We start from the raw sequence: 16,044 nt of genomic DNA, 5'->3' as shown, positions 1-16,044 counted from the left end.
ATCCCGGGTGGGAAAGGGGGGATCCCTGGGATTGGGATCGCTGGGACTGAGATGTTTGGGAAAGGGGGATTTGTGTTCCCTGGGATTGGGATCTTTGGGATTGGGATCTCGGGGAAAGGGGGTTTGCAGCTGGACCCTGTGTGGATTTCCCAGGAAGAGGGCGGAGTTGGGAGCAGACTGGGGATGGGGGCTGTGATCAGGATGGGATCACTAGCAGAATCTGTGGGATTCATGGATGGCATCCACGGGATTGGGATGGGATCTGTGGGATGGGATCAATGGGATCATGAGCAGGAGCTGTGAGATTCACGGATGGGATCTGTGGGATTCAGGATTGGGATCTATGAGATTGAGGGATAGGATCTGTGGGACTGAGGGATGGGATCTCTGGGATGGATCTATGGGATGCAGCAGAGGGGCGGGGCCGGGCCTGATCCCCCAAATCCCTCGGCAGAGCTCGCAAGTTGTGTGGATCCGGAATTCCAGCTCTGCCCTCTCTCTTCCAAAGAAATTCCTGGCAAATTCCCAGCAAAACCCCACAAAGTCCCGGCCAATTCCCAACCAATTCCCAGAAAAGCCCCAGCCAATCCCAATCAATTCCCAGAAAAACCCCAGACATTTCCTGGCCAATTCCTGGCCAGTTCCCAGCCGGACCTTGGATCTGCCCCATCCCAAACTAAATTCCCAGGAAAATCCCATGTTTGTGTCACTCGGAGCCTCCACAATTCCTGGAAAACCTCTGGAGCTGCAGCCTGGCTGGAAAAGGAGCCTGGGAGAGGCCTGGTGTGGATCCCATCCCTGAATCCTACAGATCCCATCTGTGAATCCCACAGACCCCATCCTTGAATCCCAGAGATCCCATGGATCCATCCCATAGATCCAACCCTGAATCCCAGAGATCCCATTCCCAAATCCCATAGATCCCAACCCTGAATCCCACAGATCCCACCCCTGAATCCCACAGACCCCATGCCTCAATCCCGCAGATCCCAACCCTGAATCCCATAGATCCCATAGATCCATCCCAGATTCCCTCCAGGCCAGGAATTCCTGGAGAGCAGATCCCAGCACTCCACGGGAGCCATTCCGAGAAAAGCCCTGTAGGAAAGGGACTCCAGGAATTTCCAGGGAATGATGGCAGGGCAGGGGGATCCAGGATCAGAATCCAAATGTTTAATCTCAAACACTCCCAAAATCCTCTGGAAAAGTTAGGATATTCCTTGGGACAGGTGGGAATGATGCCATGAAAGCCACACAATTCCATGAAATTCCATGGATTTCTATGAAAATCCCGGTTTGAAGGGAGGCTCCAGCCCCAGAATTCCGTGGATTTCTGTGAAAACCTCAGAGCTTAATTAGAGAATATTCCCAAAATCCTTTGGAAAAGTTGGGATATTCCTTGGGAAAGATGGGAATGATACCATCAAAGCCCCAGAATTCCATGGATTTCTGTGAAAATACCGGTGTTTAATTAGAGAATATTCCCAAAATCCTTTGGAAAAGTTGGAATATTTCCCGGGAAAGCCATCCCGAGGTTTCCTAGGGCTGGATCCAGCAGAGGGCTCCATCCCCATCCTGGAATCCTGGGAATTACATCCCAAAATCCAGGAGTTTACAGGAATATGGAACATTCCATTCCTGATTAACAGGGATAATTAATATTAATGATTATTGTTAATTAATGGACAATAAGAACTTCTCTATGGATTGGAAAGGTTAAGTGAAAATATATTTAAAGGAGGAAAATTGAATATTAATATATTCAAATGTTTACAGATAAAAATGTATCAGTATAAGTTTTACAATAAATGTAAAGCTATAAATATAAACTTTAAAATAAAAATAAAAATGAGGAGAAAGAAAAATAGAAAGATATAACAGATACAATAAATACAAATATAAAATAAAAAAAATATAAAATATAAAATATCAATATCAACATAAATAGGAATGTGAATATTAATATAATTTGAAATTTAAACAGGAATATAAACACAAATACAAATATAAATGTAAATTTCAATATCAATATAAAATTAAATATTATAAATATTAAAGTATAAATAGAAAATATGCTTATAAATAAGAATATATGTACAAAAGTACAGAAATAAATACAGAAATACAAATATAAACATGAATACAAATATAAAGATATAAATGTAAGTTTTAAAATAAATGGAAGGCTATAAATAGAAATATTAAAATAAATATAAATGTGACTGGAAGCATGAATATAAAGTTCAATTTAAACACAAATATAAATACAAGAAAATGCAACTGTAAATAAAACATAAATAAAAATACAAATGTGAAAGTAAATGTAAGTGAAAACATAAAAAGTAAATAAAAAATAAATATAAGCATAAACGTGAACATAAATATTGTGGTCAATGCTGACTGATAACATGGATGAGATTATTGATCTGTCACTGGTAAATCTGGAAAATTATTCAAAAAAAGAAGAGCTCAGCTGGATGGGAATCAATGACCAGAACATGGGATCAGGAGATCTGCTGGATGTGTCAGAGCTGTTTATTCACTGCCCCAGGAACCGAGGGGCAGAACGATGTTGGAGCAGTCAGAGCTGTACACAAGGGTGTGAAAACTGCCCAAAAATGGGTATAACACCAAAAAGTTACAGATTGGCTTTTTTTGCACGGAGATACTGAGTGCCCGGTGCTCCTTAGTGCACGAGCAGGGTGCCCAGGTGGCCAGGAAGGCCCACGGCTCCTGGCCTGCAACCAGAGAGGTGTGGCCAGCACCAGGGAGGTCACTCTTGCCCTGGGTTTTTCCAGGGGGGTTGGACAGCTCCTGGCTTTGGAAAAAATTACAGAGAAGTTCAGCGAGGTGGGTTGGATCACTCTGGAAAAATTGGGAATGGACAGTCCAGGATAGGGTCAGGACAGGGGGATTGGATCCAGGGAAAATTGGGAATGGAGAGCTTGAGGTGGATCCAGGGAAATTCAGGAATGTTCAGGCTGAGATGGGGTCACAGGGCTCAGATCCCACCTATGGATCCTGGATCCAGGGAACATTTGGGATGCGGAGCTTGGGCTCGGCGCTGGTGCAGTGATTTCTGTGATTGTGTGATGCAGGGATTCATTCAGTGATGGTGCGGTTCTGTGATTTCTGTGATGTCTGTAACTGTGATGTAGTGATTCTGTGATTCAGCGATTCATTCTGAGATTCAGTCATTTCTATGATTTCTGTCACTCTGTGATGCAGTCATTCTGTGATTGTGTGATTTCTATTTCTTTGATTTCTTTGATTTCTGTGATTTCTGTGATTTGTCTGATTTCTTTGATTTCTGTGATTTCTGTGCTGCAGTCATTCCGAGGTTCAGTGATCCCGTGGTTCTGTGATTCATTCCGTGATCCCGTGGTTCTGTGGTGCGGGTCCCGCCCGGTCCCTCCCGGATGTTTCCCATTCCCGGGCTCCTCCCTGATCCCTCCCAGACCGGTCCGGGCGGTTCCCACGGCACGGCCCGAGCGCCTCATTTGCATACATTTGCATACATTTGCTTCCATCTGCATCCCAGAGCAGCCGTTCCCAGGGGAGCAGGAGTGCGAGAAGGGCTGGGTAGGGATGGGAACCCAACGTCCCGGGGAATTCGGGGATCCCATCCTGGACTCTGCATTCCCGATATTCTCTGGATCCCATAAGTGGGATCCAACGCCTGTGACCCCATCCTGGCCTGAGAATTCCCAGCTTTTCCCCCTGGATCCAGAATCCACAGGCGGGATTCAATCCCCGTGACCTGACCCCATCCCAGGCTGAGCATTCCCAGATTTTCCTGGATCCACCCCATGCTCTGCATCCCAAATTTTCCCTGGATCCAGGAGGATCCATAGGTGGGATCTGACCCCTGTGACCCCATCTCAGCCTGAGCATTCCTGAGTTTCCCTGGATCCACCCCAAGCTCTCCAGTCCCAATTTTAATTTTTGCCTGAATCCAATCCCTGTGTCCTGACTCCATCCTGGACTCTCCATTCCCAATTTTTCGAGGGTGATCCAACCCACCTCGCTGAACTTCTCTGGAATTTCTTCCCAAGCCAGGAGCTGTCCAACCCCCCGGAAAACCCCTGGAAAAGTCGCTCCCGAGTGGATTTTCGGGATCATTTCCTGCTTCTGCAGCGGAGCCGCTCCCAGGGTGATCCCGCATACCAGAAATCTAAAAGTTTATCAATTCCTGATTAATTCTCCATGCAGGAGCCCAAGGTTGGATGGATTCCCGGTGTATCCCTGGATCCCGGGACGCTCGGCCGAATCCCTGGAATTTCAGGCTCGGCCGGAGCCCGGCCCCGCTCCCGCCCGGCCCCGCCCGAGCCCGGCACCGCCGCGGCTCCAGAGGGAAATTCCCGGCGCGCTCCCGCTGCTGCCAGCCCAGGTGAGCTTTTCTTGGGATGGGGGAGGCTGGAAAACCGGGAATGGTTCGGGAATGCGCACCGGGGGGGCTGCGGAGGGGCGGGTTTGGAGTGTTCCCGTCCCTGATCCCAGAAAAACACCAGGAAATGGTTGGATCCCCCACAAAAAACACCTGTGGGAAAGGTTTGGATAAAAAAAAAAAAAAATCACCAGGAAAGGGCTGGATAAAAAAAAAAAACCAACCCAAACACCAGGAAAGGCTTGGATCCCCCCAGAAAAACTTGTGGGAAAGGCTTGGATCCCAAAATACCTGTGGGAAAGGCTTGGATCCCCAAAAAACCTGTGGGAAAGGCTTGGATCCCCAAAATCCTGTGGGAAAGGCTTGGATCCCAATAAAAACCAAACCAAACCAACCAAACAAACAAAAAAAACCTGTGGGAAAGGGTTGGATCCCCATAAAAAACCTGTGTGAAAGGGTTGGATCCCACAAAATCACCAGGAAAAGGTTGGATCACAAAAAACAACTGTGGGAAAGGTTTGGCTCCCAAAAAAACCACCAGGAAAGGGCTGGATAAAAGAAAAACAACAAAAAACAAAACAAAAAAGGACCAGGAAAGAGGATTTTTTGGGGGATCCTCCCCCCAAATATGAGAAAGGATTGGATCCCAAAAAAACACTGGGAAAGGGTTGGATCCCAAAAAATACACCAGGAAAGGGCTGGATCTCAAGGCTGATCCCTTGGCATGGAGGATCCAAGGTCTGGAATTCCAAGATTTTTCCAAGGGGCAGGACCCATCCCAAAAATCAGGGCTCATCCCAAAAATTCTGACGCGCTCTTCTCCTGCCAGAGCCTTTCCAGAGGTGAATTTTTGGGATGAGCATTCCTGAATCCTGCCGGGAATGCCAGGGGTTGGAAATAAGGTTTGGAAAAAATCAGCAGAAGGAAAAGCAGGAAAATCGGGAAAAGCAGGAGAAGGAGGAGAAGCAGGAAAAAGAAAGGGAGGAGAAAAGAAGGAAAAGGAGGAGAAGGAAAAACAGGAGAAGGAGGAGAAGCAGGCGAAGGAAAAGCAGGAAAAGGAGGAGAAGCAGGAAAAGAAGGAAAAGGAAAAGCAGGAGAAGCGAAAAAAGGAAAAGCAGGAAAAGGAGGAGGAGGAGGAGGAGGAGGAGGAAGGGGAGGAGGGAGCGGCGCTGATTCCCAAATCCCGGCATCCCTCGCTCCGCTGGAAGCGGCTCCGGGCCGGGCCCGGCGCTTCCCGCCGGGATTTGGGAATTCCGGGATCAGCCCCGGGAGCGGGACAGCCCCGGGAGGGTCCCGGGATCCCGCGGGGACAGCGATTCCCGCCGGGATCCACCCGGGAATTGCGGCCCGCGGCCCATGCGGACACCGAGCGGCGGCCGCGGCCTGCCCAGGTCAGCGCATTCCCACTTTTCCTGCTCCCCGTTCCCCAAAAATCGCTGGATCCACCCGGAGATCCCGCCCCAAACCCCCGGGTCCAGCCCCAAATCCACACTTCCAGAGGTTCTCCCGGCGGGAAGAGGCCGCTCTTCCCTGCCATTCCCGATTTTCCTGCCCCTGCTTCCCAAAATTCCACCCGCCCTCCAAATCCCTGGACCCCCCCGGATTCTCATTCCCACCCCCAAATTCCCAGATCCAGAGGTTTTCCCGGCGGGAGGAGCCCGCCCGTTCCTCCTTGCTGTCATAACCATTCCTGCTTTTCCTGCTCCTTCCCAAAAATCCTCCTCCAAATCCACCCGGAATTCCACATTCCCACCCCAAATCCATGGATCCATCCCCAAATCCCCATTCCCACCCCAAATTCCTGGATCCATCCCCAAATCCCTGGATCCATCCCCAAATCCCCATTCCCATCCCCAAATCCCTGGATCCAGAGGTTTTCCAACCCTTCCCTCCCTGCTGCCATTCCCACTGTTATTCCATCTCTGAAATTCCCAGTTTTTCCCTAAGGATTGGATTGAAAACTCCCAAAAAACTGGGAATGGGGAGGGGAATTCCTGCCCCTCATTCCCACCCTTTTCCTGGAATTCCCAAATCTCTCCAGGGTTTTCCTCCATTCCAGAGGGCTGAGAAGTTCCCTACGCTTTTCCCGGTTTTGGGGATTTTTTGGGAAGCTGCAGGGATGGAACCTCTGGAATATTTTTCCCGCTTTTCCTTCTTTTTTATTTTTCCTTATTTTTTAAGGAATGAGCTGAGATTTAGGGAGATCGAACAGGTGGGAAGGAGCAGTGGGATCTTCCCAAAAATTCTGGGGAAAAACACAAGGAAGGCGGTTCCAGGGGGAAAATTCCTGATGTCTTCTACTGGAATAAAACCAGGAATAAAATCTGGGATCTTGGGAATCTCAAATCCATGGGGGCATCTCCTGGTGTGGATTTTTTAGGAAAAATAAAAGGAATTTTAGGACTAAGGAAAGGGATTTTTGGGGGGAAAAATGGGGAATTTTCGGGACAAATAAAGGGAATTTTTTGGTAAATAGATTTTTAGGGCCTTCTGGGAGAAATTCAGGGAATTTTGGGGAAAAATAAAGGGAATTTGGGACAAAGGAAAGGGATTTCTTGGGAAGATGATTCGTTTATTCCCAATTGTTTATTCCCAGTTATTCCTTCCCGGTTATTTATTCCCAGGATTTGCAGTTGGGCAGGGCCAATTCCTGGCCAATCCCACTGGGATGGATCCCGGATTTCCCAGGGGGATGGATCCCCGATTTTGCAGAGGGATGGATCCCAGATTTCCAGCTGGGATGGATCCCGGATCTCCCCCTGCTGTTCCCAGTCCCCAATCTGATCTCAGCAGGGTCAGGATGGATCTGGATCCATCCTGGGATCATCCCAGGGATCCAGATCCACCGCAAGGGCTCAGGATGATCCTGAGATGGATCTAGATTCATGGATCCCAGATCCTTGGAATGATCCTGGGATGGACCTGGATCCATGGGATGAAGCTTGGATGGGTCCTGGATCCTTGGGTTGATCCTGGAGTGGATCTGGATCCATGGGAAGGGCTCAGGATGATCCTGGGGCAGATCCAGATCCCTGGAATGATCCCAGGATGGATCCAGGAGCGGCTCCCCCTGGCCACAGCGCCAGTGCCAAGGATAAAAATATCCTGGGATAAAAATACCCCGGGATGGGGATGGGGATGGTGGGAGGCTGGGCCGGGCTGTGGCTGTTCCCGGAGCCTGGGAATGCCTGTTCCCAGGAATGGTCCCATCCCCACAGCCCTGGATTATCCTGATTCCCGTTTTCCTGTCCCACTTTATTTCCATGGATCCCCAAATCCCATTTTCCCATCCCACTTCATTTTCATGCATCCCCAATTTCCGATTTTCCTGTCCCACTTTATTTCCATGGATCCCTGATTCCCATTTTTCCTGTTTTTGATCTCCAGATTTGTTTCCATGGATCCCTTGCAGCTCCCAAAATTCCCTGTTCCCAAGGATGATTCCCCATCCCCACATCCCTGAATTTTCCTGATTCCCATTTTTCTTGTCCCTGTTTTCCCGATTTTCCTGTCCCAGTTTATTTCCATGGATCTCCGATTCCTATTTTTCCAGTCCCAGTTTATTTCCGTGGATCCTCGATTCCCAAATTTCCTGTCCCAGTTTATTTCCATGGATCCCAGATTCCCAATTTTCCTGTCCTTGTTTATTTCCTGGGATCCCAGATTCCTATTTTTCCTGTCCCAGTTTATTTCCATGGATCAATGATTCCCATTTTTCCTCTCCCGATTCCAGTTTATCCTCCCCAGCAGCTCCTGCGAATCCCCATTCCCAGGGATGATTCCCAACCCCCATCTCTGGATTTTCCCACTTCTCCCCTCCCTGTGTATTCCCACATATCCGATCTGGGCTGATCCCGTTTTTCCCTCATCCCACGGGATCTGTTCCCACCCTGACTGTGCGAAAAACTCTGGCAAAAATCCCTTTTCCCCTTGGACCAATCCCAATCCCAGGATTATTTTGGAGACCTGGGATAAATCCGGCGCTGGGATAAATCTGGGATGGGCTGGGCTGAGATCAGCACTCCAAACGGGAGCGACCTTTTCCCGGGATAAAATTGGGATGGGAGAAGGACCCGGATCTGGCAGGAAGGGGCTGGATCCTCATCCTGGGGTTCTTTTTCCCGAGGATTCCCAATTTTGAGGCTTTTTCTGGAGCTGGCACTGCAGAAATTGGGAATTCTCGGTATGCTGGGAACGCCTGGCTCTGGAACTTTCCAGGTTTTTGGGGATTCTTGTCCCAGTTTTTGGAGATTTTTCTCCCGGTTTTTATGGATTTTTCTCCTGGTTTTTTGGGATTCATCTCCTGGGATTTTGGGGATTCTTCTCCCACTTTTTGGGGATTCATCTCCTAGGATTTTGGGGATTCTTCTCCCAGTTTTTGGGGATTCTTCTCCTGTTTTTTGGGATTCAGTTCCTGGGATTTTGAGGATTCTTGTACTGTTTTTGGGGATGCATCTTCCATTCTCGTTTGGATTATCTCCTGTTTTTTTGTGGATTCATCTCCTGTTTTTCGGGGATTTTCCTGAATTTTTGCGTATTCTTCTCCCTAGTTTTGGGGATTTTTCTCCTGTTTATTTGGGGATTATTCTCCTGGTTTTTAGGGATTCTTCTCCTGGTTTTCGGTGGATTCTTCTCCTGGATTTCTGTTTTTTCTGGGTTCCCCTCCAGGAAAAGAATTCCAGGAGGGAAGATCCCAACCTTAATCCCAGGGGATCATCCCAAGGCTCTGACCTTGCCGCTGTTCCCGGTGCCCTCCCGGCGTTCTCGGCTTTCGGGACGGATGCTCCATCGATCCCGGGATCGATCCCAGCCGGATCCCAGCTCTTCCCTCCTGCCCTTCCCCGGCAGCGGGAGCCACAAATCCAGGGAGAAATTCTCCCGAAGCCATTCCCAGCTCCCTGCCCGAGCCGGAGCCGAACCCATCCTGTCAGAGCCACCGGGTCCTTTCTGGGGCTGGGACTGGGGCTGATCCACCTTTCCCGACCCTTTTCCCCTGTTTTCCAACCCCTTTCCAATCATTTTCCTCATTTTTCAACTTTTCCAGCCCTTTTTTTTCCCTTTCACAACCCTTTTCCTCCTTTCCCAAGCCTTTTTTCCCTGTTTCCCAACCCTTTTCCCCTTTTCCCCCTTTCCCAACCCTTTTTCCCCCTTTCCAACCTTCTTTCTCCTTTCCCACTGCCTTTCCCAACCCTTCTTTCCCTGTTTTCCACAGGAACACCCCTGGAGCAGCCAGGCCCCTGCCGCCATGGCCTCGCCCCCCCCGCCTGCAGTAGGTACTGTCAGCCTGGGCATTGGGTATTGAGGAATTTTGGGAATGTTGGGAATTTTGGGACACCCAGCCTGGGGTGGGAAGGAGGGAGCAGCGCCCGGGGTATCCCGGATATCCGGATATGGAGCCTCTTGGGATTGGGAAAACAGAGGGTTGGTGGGTCCTGTGATCTGGGGGGTGCTGATCCCATTCCCTGTTCCCTGATTCCCTGATTCCCTGTTCCCTGATTCTCTCATTCCCTGATTCCCTGTTCCCTGATTCCCTGATCCCTTATTCCCTGTTCCCCCTTCTCTCTCCATCCCCATCCCCATTTTGCTCTGTCCCCATTCTCCTCCTCCATCCCTTTTATCTTCCTCCTCTTCCTCCATCTCCATCCCTCTTCTGCCTCCCGCTCCATCTCCATCCCACTTTGATTCCATCTCCATCTCTTTTCCTCCTCCAACTCCATCCCCTTTTCCTCCATCTCCTCCATCCCCCATCCCTCTTTTCCATCTCCCCTTTCCATCCCCTTTTCCATCTCCCTTTTCCATCTCCTTTTCCATCCCCTCCACCCCTTTCCCCCATCCCCGTCCCTCCCATCCCTGGTTCCCCTCTCCCATGCCCATTCCCGGTGCAGGATCTCCCCCGGAGCCGCCGGGCCCGGCGGGGATGGAGGAGCTGGGCCAGGCCTTTGGCTTCGAGGACAGTGAGGAGGAGGAGGAGGATGAGGAGGAAGAGGAGGATGAGGATTCGGGAGCCGATCCCGGAGCCGATCCTGGAGCCGATCCCGGAGCTGATGGGGCTCTCCAGGCACCCCCGCGCCGGCGGCGCCCGCTCAGCTCTGGTGAGGAATATTCCCAGCATTCCCAGTATGGAATTCGCAGACATTCCCAGTGTGGAATTCCCGGTATTCCTGTGGGGAATTCCCAGTATTCTGCTGTGGAATTCCTGGTATTCCTGGTGTGGAATTCCCGATATTCCCAGTGTATCCTGGAGGTGCTGACACTGTTTGTCTTTGTTTCCTTCCCCACAGATGGGCTGGAGCCAGAGACCCAGGAAGGGTGAGTGGGATTTGGAGCATTTTGTGGGATTTCCAGCAGATTTTGGGGGTTCTGGTGGAATTTGGGGCATTTCATGGTATTTCCAGGAAACTTGGGAGTTTCTGGTGCAATTTGGGACATTTTGTGGGATTTCCATGGAATTTTGGAGGTTCTGATGAGATTTCAGGGAGTTTAGTGGTATTTGGGGGAGTTTCCTGGGATTTCAGGGGGTTTCAGGAGTTTTATGTGGGAATTCCAGGAGTTCTGGTGGGATTTTGGGATCCATCCCCTTCCATTTGACGTCACAGCTGCTGCTGTGCCTCGATTTCCTCCAATTTCTCCCCATTCCAAGGAGCTCCATGCAGAAGATTTGGGGTTTTGGGATATTTTCCATCATCCCTGAGCGTGTTGGCAGGACATCCCTAAAAATCTGGGATGACCCTAAATACTGGAATCCAAGGAGCAGAATGGGGGACGGGAAATTCCTTTTAGAAATTCCTGATTTTGTGGGAATGGAGGTGACAGCGGGCGGGGTCTTTGGGAACACCTGATCCCGAGGGATTTTTCCCTGGAATGCTCCCTGACCCTGCTCCTGCAGGATCCCAGCACAGGTGAGAAATGGGGAGGCCGGAGGAGATTCCCAGATCCGGAACCGCACTTGGAAGAGGGAGAGCATCTGCAGAGGTGGGAAAAGGCTGGATAATCCCTGGGATAACCCCTAGATAATCCCTGGGATAACCCCTGGAAAACTCCTGGATAACCCCTGGGATAACTTTGGGATAACCCCTGGGAAAACCCTGGGATAACCCCTTGATAACCCGTGGGATAACCCCTGGGATAACATTGGGATAAACCCTGGATAACCCCTGGAAAACCCCTGGCATAACCCCTGGGATAACCCCTGGGATAAACCCTGGATAACCCCTGGGATAACCCCTTGATAACCTGTGGGATAACCCCGGGATAAACCTTGGATAACCCCTGGAAAACCCCTGGCATAACCCCTGGGATAACCCTGGGATAACCCTGGGATAACCCTGAGATAACCTTGGGATAACCCCTGGATAAGCCCTGGATAACTTCTGGGATAAACTCTGGGATAAACCCTGGATAACGTCTGGGTAACCCCTGGGATAACCTCTGGATAAGCCCTGGATAACCCCTGGGATAAACCCTGGATAACCCCTGGGATAACCCCTGGAAAACCCCTGGCATAACCCCTGGGATAACCCCTGGGATAAACCCTGGAAAACCCCTGGGATAACCCCTGGGATAACCCTGGGATAACTTTGGGATAACCCCTGGATAAGCCCTGGGATAACTCCTGGATAACCCCTGGATAACCCCTAGGATAATCTCTGGATAACCCCTGGATAACCCCTAGGATAATCTCTGGATAACCCCTTGATAACCTGTGGGATAACCCCTTGATAACCTGTGGGATAACCCTGGGATAAACCTTGGATAACCCCTGGGATAACCCCTGGAAAACCCCTGGGATAACCCCTGAGATAACCTTGGGATAACCCCTGGATAAGCCCTGGATAAACTCTGGGATAACCCCTGGGATAACTCCTGGATAACCCCTGGATAACCCCTGTGATAGCCCTGGGATAACTCAGGGAGGTTTCCCCATCCCATTTGGATCCCAGGCTCTTGATTCCGATCTCAGTCCCGATACTGATACCGATCCTGATCCCGTTCCTGTTCCCGTTCCCAATCCCAATCCCAATCCCATCCTGCTGTTTCCAGGGGAGCGTTTTTCCTTCCCGGCCGTGGAGGACGAGGTCATCTATGACGACGTTCCCTGCGAGGGCCTGGATGCGGAGCAGGACGGTATGGAAACGTCTCTTCCCGCTTTTCCTGCCAGGAGCTGCCTCTTCCTGCTTTTCCAGAGTCCCCTCATCCCATTTTCCATCTGAGACCCTCTTCTGGTTTTCTAGGGCCACAACTTATTTTCTAGCAGGAATCGCCTCTTCCTATTTTTCCAGAGCCCACAATCCCATTTTCCTCCCAGATCCTGGGATTTCCCTTTCCCTTTCCCCTTCCCTTTCCTGTCTCCCTTTCCTTTTCCCTTTTCCCTTTCCCCTTTCCCCTTTTCCTTTTCCTTTTCCTTTTCCCTTTTCCTTTCCCTTTTCCTTTTCCTTTCCCTTTTCCTTTCTCTGTTCCAATTCCCGTTCCCGTTCCCTCCCCCCCAGTTCCAGCCACCACTGGGGTTCAGATCCCTCCTGGATCCATCCATCCATTCATCCTGGCCCACTCCCAACTCCCTTCCACACAATCAAACCCCAGATTTCTCTTGGCAGGAATTGAGTGGGAAATCAGTGGGAATTGGGCAGGAATTCCATGGGAACTCAGTGGGAATTTATCAGGATATCATCAGGAATTGAGTGGGAATTCAGCAGGAATTAAGCAGAAAATCTGCAGTAATTGAGCAGGAAATCAAAGGGAATCCAGCAGGAATTGAGTGGGAATTGAACAGGAATTGAGCAAAAAATCAGCACAAATTGACCAGGAATTGAGCAGGAAATCAGGAATCGAACACGGGATCAGCAGGAATTGAGTGGGAATTGAGTGGGAATTGAGTGGGAATTCCGTATGAGTTGAGCAGGAAATCAGCAGGAACTGAACGGGAATTGGGCGGGAATCCAGGGGGAATTGAGCAGGAATTTGGCGGGAATTCAGCAGGAATTCGGCAGGAATTGGGTGGGAATTCAGGGGGAATTGGGCGGGAGTTGAGTGGGAATTGGGTGGGAATGGAGCGGGAATCGGGCGGGCATTCCCGGGATTTCCGTGGCGTTGGCAGGCGCGGGGCTGATCTACGCCGAGGTGCAGCGCGGGGAGGGGACGCGCCTGGGCCAGGACCTGGGCTGGAGCTCCAGCGACTTTGAGAGCTACAGCGACTCCGGGGAGGAATCCCGGCCGGAATCGCGGCGGGACAGCGAGCCCGCCAAGCTGCGTGCAGCCTTCCAGCCCAGGGTATGGATCCCTTCCCTCCCTCTGGAATTCCCATCCTTCCAGCCCAGGGTATGGATCCCTTCCCTCCCTCTGGAATTCCCATCCTTCCAGCCCAGGGTATGGATCCCTTCCCTCCCTCTGGAATTCCCATCCTTCCCTCTGGAATTCCTGTCCTTCCCTCTGGAATTCCCATCCCTTCCTTTGGAATCCTGATCCCTCCAGCCTAAGGTATGCAACCCATCCCTCTGGAATCCTCATCCTTCCCCTTGGAATCCTCATCCCAGCTTTTCCCGGGATTCTCCTGCCTGGAGGCACTGGAGTATCCCACAGGCCCTCTGCGTTTTTCTTGAAATTTTCTTTCTGTTATCCTCCTTCGTGCTTCTTTTTCCTCCTGCTGGAGACTCTCCCTGCCATTCCCTGCTCCATCCCAGCTGGAATTTCAGGAATTTTGGAATGATTTCTCCCATTTTTGAGCCTTGCCCTGCTGCTCGTGCTGCATTCCCTGCTCCATCCCAGCTGGAATTTCGGGGTTTTTGGGATGATTCCTCCTGTTTGGCGGCTTTCCCTGCTGCTCCTGCACTCCCTGCTTGCTCCCAGCCAGAATTCTGGGCTGCTGCTGCCTGTTCTGTGCTGCTTTCCCTGCTCTTGCTGCATTCCCTGCTCCATCCCAGCTGGAATTTCAGGATTTTTGTGATGATTCCTCCCGTTTTTGAGCCTTTCCCTGCTGCTCCTGCACTCCCTGCTCACTCCCAGCCGGAATTCCAGGCTGCTGCCTCTGTTCCCTGCCTGCTCCCAGCCGGAATTCCAGGCTACTCCTGCTGTTCCCTGCTCCTTTGGGATGATCTCTCCTGTTTTTTTACCTTTGCTGCTTCCTGGGATCTCTGCTCCTGCCGCTCTCCTGCTTTGCTTTGGGCTCAGCTCTCTCCAGACCTCCAAAAACTCAAGGAAAAATGCGCCAGGACTAAGAGGGAGCTCCTGGCTCTGAGAGTTGGGGGGAAGGAAATGCAGGAGCTGAAGCACAAATCCGATTGGAAGGTACCGATCCCATCTCGAAATTCCCGAAATTCCCGGCGTGGGGGGGGATAAAATTCCCCTTGTGGACTGGATCCAGGCTGGGCTCATCCCATTCCCATCCCAAAAAATCAGCCTGGAGCTGCCGAGGGGCTGCTGGCATCAGGCTGGGCTGACTGGCAGCTCCCGGGGCTTCCCTGGCCCTCGGAACCCAGGGATTGGGAATTCGTGGAGGGATTCAGGAATTTGGGAGGGAATTCAGGAGGGAATTCAGAGATTCAGGAAGGAATTAAAGAATTAAGGAATGAAGGAATTCAGGAAGGAATTAGGAATTCAGGAGTTCAGGAATTCAGGGAGGAATTCACAAAGGAATGTATTCAGGAATTCAGGAAGGATTGAAGAATTCAAGAATTCTGGAAAGAATTCAGGAGTTCAGGAATTCAGAAATTTAGGACGGAATTCAGGATGGAAGGGAGAAATTCAGAAAGGAATTTAGGAATTTGGGGAAGAATTCAGGGAGGAATGAAGGAATTCAAGAATTGAGGAAGGAATTTGAGAATTCAGGAATTGAGGAAGGAATTCAGTAATCCAGGAGGGAAGGAAGGCATTCAGGAAGGAAGGAAGGAAGGAGAATTTTGGGAATTGTGGAGCCTCAGGGCAGAGCCTTTTCCACCCCATCCCATTCTGGCTGGTATTCCATGGGGTAAAACGCTGGGATTTAGGGTGAAGTGCTGGGATTTGGGGTAGAACTCCTGGATTTGGGGTGAAAGGCTGGGATTTGGGGTGAAAGGCTGGGATTTGGGGTGGGAAAGGCCAATCCCCCTTTTCCTGCCCCACATCCAACCCCAGGACAGGAAGGGCCGGAGCTGCTCCCGGTCCCTTCCCGGCCCCGCTTGGCTGTGCTGCACGATCCTGCTCCGGCTGCTGCCAATGCATGGTGGATCCAGAGGGATCCTGAGGGATCCTGGAGCCCTGGCCATGTGGCTGCTGCTCCCAGCTGCATGGGAAAACAGGGAATGGCACTCCATGGATGTTCTGATGGGCCGGATCCGGGATGGGATCCTGGGGCAGCCTGGAGCTTCCTGATCCCTGTGATGACCCTATGACTCCTGTGATGATCCCTGTGAGCCCTGTGATGATCCCTGCAATCCCAGTGATCTCTCTGATGATCTCTGTGATCCTGTGATCCCTGAGATCCTAGCACTGATCCCAGCAGTGATCCCTGCACTGATCCCTGTGTTGATCTCTGAGCTGATCCCAGTGATCCTATTGCTAATCCTGTGGTCCTTGAGATCCCAGTGATGATCCCTATGCTGGTCCCAGCGTTGGTCCCTGTGCTGATTCCAGCGCTGATCCCTGTGCTGATTCCTGTGATCGCTGTGCTTATCCCAGTGATCCCA

The 16,044-nt window shown here is 50.8% G+C and overlaps 1 protein-coding gene across 4 annotated transcripts in view; it reads left to right on the top strand.

The window, feature by feature from the left end:
• Positions 1 to 5,575: 5,575 nt before the first annotated feature.
• The window catches only part of ARHGEF10L (Rho guanine nucleotide exchange factor 10 like), a 33,322-nt gene continuing 22,853 nt past the window's right edge, over positions 5,576 to 16,044 (top strand). Inside the window, exons 1-8 of one of the 4 annotated variants that reach the window (XM_088178565.1) lie at positions 5,576 to 5,778; positions 9,600 to 9,660; positions 10,273 to 10,479; positions 10,669 to 10,696; positions 11,274 to 11,359; positions 12,428 to 12,511; positions 13,482 to 13,654; positions 14,552 to 14,668. In XM_088178565.1, the coding sequence (XP_088034691.1) occupies positions 9,633 to 9,660; positions 10,273 to 10,479; positions 10,669 to 10,696; positions 11,274 to 11,359; positions 12,428 to 12,511; positions 13,482 to 13,654; positions 14,552 to 14,668 (723 nt within the window). In that variant the 5' untranslated portion in view covers positions 5,576 to 5,778; positions 9,600 to 9,632. Of the gene's footprint in view, positions 5,779 to 7,777; positions 9,661 to 10,272; positions 10,480 to 10,668; positions 10,697 to 11,273; positions 11,360 to 12,427; positions 12,512 to 13,481; positions 13,655 to 14,551; positions 14,669 to 16,044 lie in introns of those variants that run through there. The other 3 variants (XM_088178567.1, XM_088178566.1, XM_088178568.1) reach the window with 3 other exon arrangements.

This window comes from Sturnus vulgaris, chromosome 25 (genome assembly GCF_052056855.1).
Source record: "Sturnus vulgaris isolate bStuVul1 chromosome 25, bStuVul1.hap1, whole genome shotgun sequence".
In the NCBI taxonomy this organism is placed as follows: domain Eukaryota; kingdom Metazoa; phylum Chordata; class Aves; order Passeriformes; family Sturnidae; genus Sturnus; species Sturnus vulgaris.
Note: the sequence above shows the minus strand (reverse complement) of the source record. Positions and strands in the feature narration are given on the sequence as shown.